This window comes from Galdieria sulphuraria (genome assembly GCF_000341285.1).
Source record: "Galdieria sulphuraria unplaced genomic scaffold scaf_288, whole genome shotgun sequence".
Taxonomy (NCBI): Eukaryota; Rhodophyta; class Bangiophyceae; order Galdieriales; family Galdieriaceae; genus Galdieria; species Galdieria sulphuraria.
This window is the reverse complement of record NW_005178187.1, coordinates 1-4,029: the sequence shown is the minus strand read 5'-3', so window position 1 is coordinate 4,029 and position 4,029 is coordinate 1. Positions and strand designations below refer to the sequence as shown.

At 38.1% G+C, this 4,029-nt stretch overlaps 4 protein-coding genes across 4 annotated transcripts; 3 read left to right on the top strand and 1 right to left on the bottom strand.

The window, feature by feature from the left end:
- Nucleotides 1-1,524, top strand: Gasu_64990 (O-methyltransferase; the record flags this gene model as incomplete). Its single annotated transcript, XM_005702307.1, has 1 exon — nt 1-1,524. A coding segment is annotated over one exon (1,494 nt), but the record flags the coding sequence as incomplete, so codon positions are not given.
- Nucleotides 1,525-1,528: 4 nt separating this feature from the next.
- On the bottom strand, nt 1,529-2,109 carry Gasu_64980 (uncharacterized protein). Its single transcript, XM_005702306.1, has 3 exons — nt 1,904-2,109; nt 1,762-1,849; nt 1,529-1,710 (listed from the first exon to the last, which is right to left on the bottom strand). Exons 1-3 carry the CDS (start codon nt 2,059-2,061, stop codon nt 1,624-1,626), a joined length of 333 nt encoding a protein of 110 aa, XP_005702363.1. The 5' UTR covers nt 2,062-2,109; the 3' UTR covers nt 1,529-1,623.
- A 20-nt stretch (nt 2,110-2,129) lies between these two features.
- Nucleotides 2,130-2,794, top strand: Gasu_64970 (photosystem II reaction center M precursor). Its single transcript, XM_005702305.1, has 3 exons — nt 2,130-2,301; nt 2,353-2,478; nt 2,536-2,794. Exons 1-3 carry the CDS (start codon nt 2,230-2,232, stop codon nt 2,656-2,658), a joined length of 321 nt encoding a protein of 106 aa, XP_005702362.1. The 5' UTR covers nt 2,130-2,229; the 3' UTR covers nt 2,659-2,794.
- A 5-nt stretch (nt 2,795-2,799) lies between these two features.
- On the top strand, nt 2,800-3,622 carry Gasu_64960 (ADP-ribosylation factor). Its single transcript, XM_005702304.1, has one exon. The coding sequence runs from the start codon at nt 2,803-2,805 to the stop codon at nt 3,436-3,438; it is 636 nt and encodes a 211-aa protein (XP_005702361.1). The 5' UTR covers nt 2,800-2,802; the 3' UTR covers nt 3,439-3,622.
- The last annotated feature ends 407 nt before the right edge of the window (nt 3,623-4,029 follow it).

The window sequence follows — 4,029 nt, the reverse complement described above, 5'->3', positions numbered from 1 at the left end:
ATGATGATATCCCCAGAACAAGGGAAATTCTTAAGTTTTTTGGTTCGAGCCATAGGAGCACGCCGTTGTTTGGAAATTGGAACTTTTACTGGTTATAGTTCCGTTTGTATAGCAGCAGGTATGAAGGAGGGTACTGAATCGATACTTTATTGTTTGGAATGCAACGAAAGTTATGCCAGGACGGCACAGAGAGAGTGGACAAATGCAGGTTTACAAGATAGAATAAGCCTTGTGTTGGAAGATGCCACGGAAATTTCGCAAAAGTTGATCGTTGAGAAAGAGGGCTGGTTTGATTTTATATTCATTGATGCGGAAAAGGAAAAGTATAGAGAATACTATGAAACAGCGTTGGCATTGCTTAGAGTGGGTGGTGTTTTATGTATCGATGATACTTGTTGGAGTGGTAGAGTTGTGGATGAGCAGTATCAGGATCCCGAAACATTGAGTATTAGAGAACTTCTTGGCTTTATGCAAAAAGATTCCAGAGTATTTGCTTGTCCCATTCCTATTTTTGATGGAATGGTGGTGGCTGTTAAGCTTTTTACAACGAGACACTCGGACAATTTTCAAGTCTTACTTTCTCGGAAGATTATAGATATTGAAGGAAACATTGCGGTTGGCAAAACTTGTCTGGTTCGAAGTTTGTTTCCCACATTAGAAACTCAAGGAATGACTCCCTGTGTATTTGAAGAAGATCCCAATCATACTTTTCTTTCAGCATTTTATCAGAAGCCTGAAATTTTTGGGTTTTCGTTTCAAATGTACATGTTAAAACTGGCACAGCAAGTAGTGATAAAAGCACAACATTATTTACTTGAGGATACCAACAATGTTGGACTCATCGATCGTTCGATATGGGGTAATAGAGTTTTTGCAGACTGTAATCATCACTTGGGTAACTTCAGTCAGGAAGAATACGGAATCTATAAATCTGTTTATAACGAAACAGAGTTTCAACCAGATTATCTTATTTATTTGGATGCTTCTCCATCAGTTTGTTTAGAAAGAGCAAAGAAACGTGGTCGATCAGCTGAACAAGAACTGCAACTTTCTTATTTAGAAGCCCTCGACACTTTTCATTTCCAACATCTCATTTCTACTATATGTGAAGGCCGAGCGAAAGTATTGGTTTTCAATTGCCATATGTTCTGCACAGCGGAACAAGTGCTTGACAAAATAAGAGAAAGAGAAGAAACTCGATGCTGTAAACTTATATGGAATAACCAATCAAATGAAAAAACAAAATTCCTCTGGTTTCTTCATTTATCTGAGGATTGTTATCACAAAATGGCTAAGGGTGCTACTAGCGAAGAGTGGTTTGGTTTACTACGTTCCTGGAATCTTTCTCAAAATACCGAAATAACGGATATTTGCCTTCCTTGGATCTCGAGTGAGGATCAAGTTCCTTTTTATCAGTATCAAGCGTTTAAGCGATTGGTTTGTTTTGCTCTCTCAGCAAATATAACCATCCAATTCTATAAAGACGGAACGTGATAGAAAGAGTTGCGAAGAGAAAAATTTTCCTGTATATGAAGCGACTTCTCAGAAACAAAGAGCGCAATTTATAGAAGAAAGAAATCCCCCATGGATGACAAATATTAACCAGTAAAAAAATCTTAGGCTCTACTCTCTTAAGGGTGGCGACAGGAAAATAATCAGAGCGAAAATAGTAAGTAACCCAATGATGGGACCGGTATAACCACCAAAGTCCTTCAGTGCTTATCCATATACTTAGCTCTCCAGTAAAAATAGGATACTTACGGATTCAGAAGCTGCAATCCAGTGGGTCACTGGAAGGAGTTGTTCGTGAACGTGGACTATTCCTGTAGGCACTAGGTTGAAGGTCATACTATCCATGCTTCAGTATAACGAAGAAGACCCGCTTGCATTGTCGCAGCCTTACCACGGAGACATCAGACTTCCTCTAGATCTAGTTCCACGAAGCGAACGTGGAGACCTTCCTAGAGATCTTTTTGATTCCTGTTTAAGAACGTTCCTTGTAAAAATGCCACCTTGAGTAGCCAAGGGAGTTGTTGCCACAAAAGCAGCAAACATGGACATACTGAATTACCACAAGTAGATTGGTTCAATTCCTCTCCTTGTGGGCCAAGGCCATCATCACCCAACTTGGAATCTGATCGAGATTGAAAAACTGCTAACCTTTCATCTCCACTTCCTTCCCTCATTTCATCCATTGAAGAAATCCTCTCCATTGTTTTTCCATAAACTATGTTGGGTTTTTTGAGTAACCACTTAGTACTTTGTAGATCCCGACTACCTTTACAGAACAACAAGTTTACGGTTAGTGAAGTTGACCTTGGTCCTGTTGTTTTTGTTCTCACACGTCCCAAGTCAGCGAAACGTGTTGGCGGAGCAACCTATGTTGCAAGACCTTGTATGCTTTTGAATATATTACCCGTACAAGAAGGTGTAAAACATCTTACCCATATCGCACCTATGTATCTCTCGTCTGAATCGGTAAGTGAAAGGAGTTACTTTTCCAACTTCCATTGTTGAGCTACAAAACTCTTCTAGGGTGGTATGGTTGTCCAAGAAGGTGGTTATTTAGCTGTTTTATTGGGCGTCTTGTTTCCAGTTGCTTTTCTCATCATTCTTTATATTCAGTCGGAAGCAAGGAACGCAGGGATGAGGGAATAGAAAAGATATGTAAAACCCCTTCTTTTCAATAAAATGAGGTATTTGCTTTTTGTCCAGTAACATTGTCATCCATCAGCTCTTATGAGAGGGGGAATGGAAGGATCCGACGATGCCTAGTTCAAAGCGATACGCTCTTATGTCACCATGTTTAGTCTTTTGGATGCCGCTTGGAAACAACTTTATCAAGTTCAACAACATACCACTATTTTGTTAGGCCCATCAAATGCCGGCAAGACGACAATACTTGAAAGGCTAAAGATCCTTTTTGCTGAAACTGAGAACCACAAACAACTGCCCAAGGTTCGGCCGACAATTGGTCTCAACGTAGCCAACTTGAAAGTCTCTTCTACTTACTTTCTTCTTTGGGATTTTGGAGGAAAGGAATCGTTGAGACCTATCTGGGAAAAGTATGTAACCGACGCTGAAACGGTCGTTTATGTGATAGACTCTTCTTCAGAAGAGACTGTAAACGATTCCAAGAAACTTCTTAAAGAGTTGCTTGAACGTACAGATCTAGTAAAAGTCCCGTTTCTAATTTATGTGAACAAGCAAGATCTTCCTGGAGCTCTATCACTCCTCCAAGTGGTAGACAAGCTTGACCTACCGTTCGAAGTGGATAGATTACGTTGGTTCCAAAACTGTTCTGCAATTCAAGGTTACGGTATTAAGGAAGGTTTTGAGTGGCTTGAACGACATTTAGTGGCAAAACCTCAAAAGCTATCCGATCATAATATAGTAAAAGTTGCCAAACCAAAACCCAGCTATCTTAGCGAGCAGTGAATTAAAAAAATTTTTGAACAATACGAAAAAAACATTTCTTCTTGCAGTTTTCTAACTTGTTGTATTGTTGGCTGTGTATCTAAACCGCACAGCAACTTGGCTGTATAAACTTATAGTGGTTCAGAAGTGGAAGTTTAGAGATCTCTGAAGAAAGAATTATTTATATAAAGCTCAAATTTTTAAAAAAGGAATAATCAAAAATTAAAGTCATGGTCTAGTTTAAAATATAAATTAGGCCAAACTACAAAAAATTTACTCCAAATTGAAATCGGATTAAATGTAATATTAAATTAAATTTAAAATATATTTCTAAAATTATCTCTTTGATTAACAATGAATATTAAAAACTTTCCAAAAAGTAAAAATTGCAGTTTTGCGGAGTGTTACATAAAATGTAACAGTAAAAAGTAAAGCAATTTTTACGTTTTTAAAAAAAATTAACATGACTTAGATTTCGAATTTATATCTGTTACCTATTTTTCCACCAATCCTTCGCAAAAGTTTGGGAAACAAGTAATGGAAACAATATGGACGCGTCTCCAAATACTTTTACAGGGCTTCCTCCACTTCTGATTTTTCCCCATGAAACGA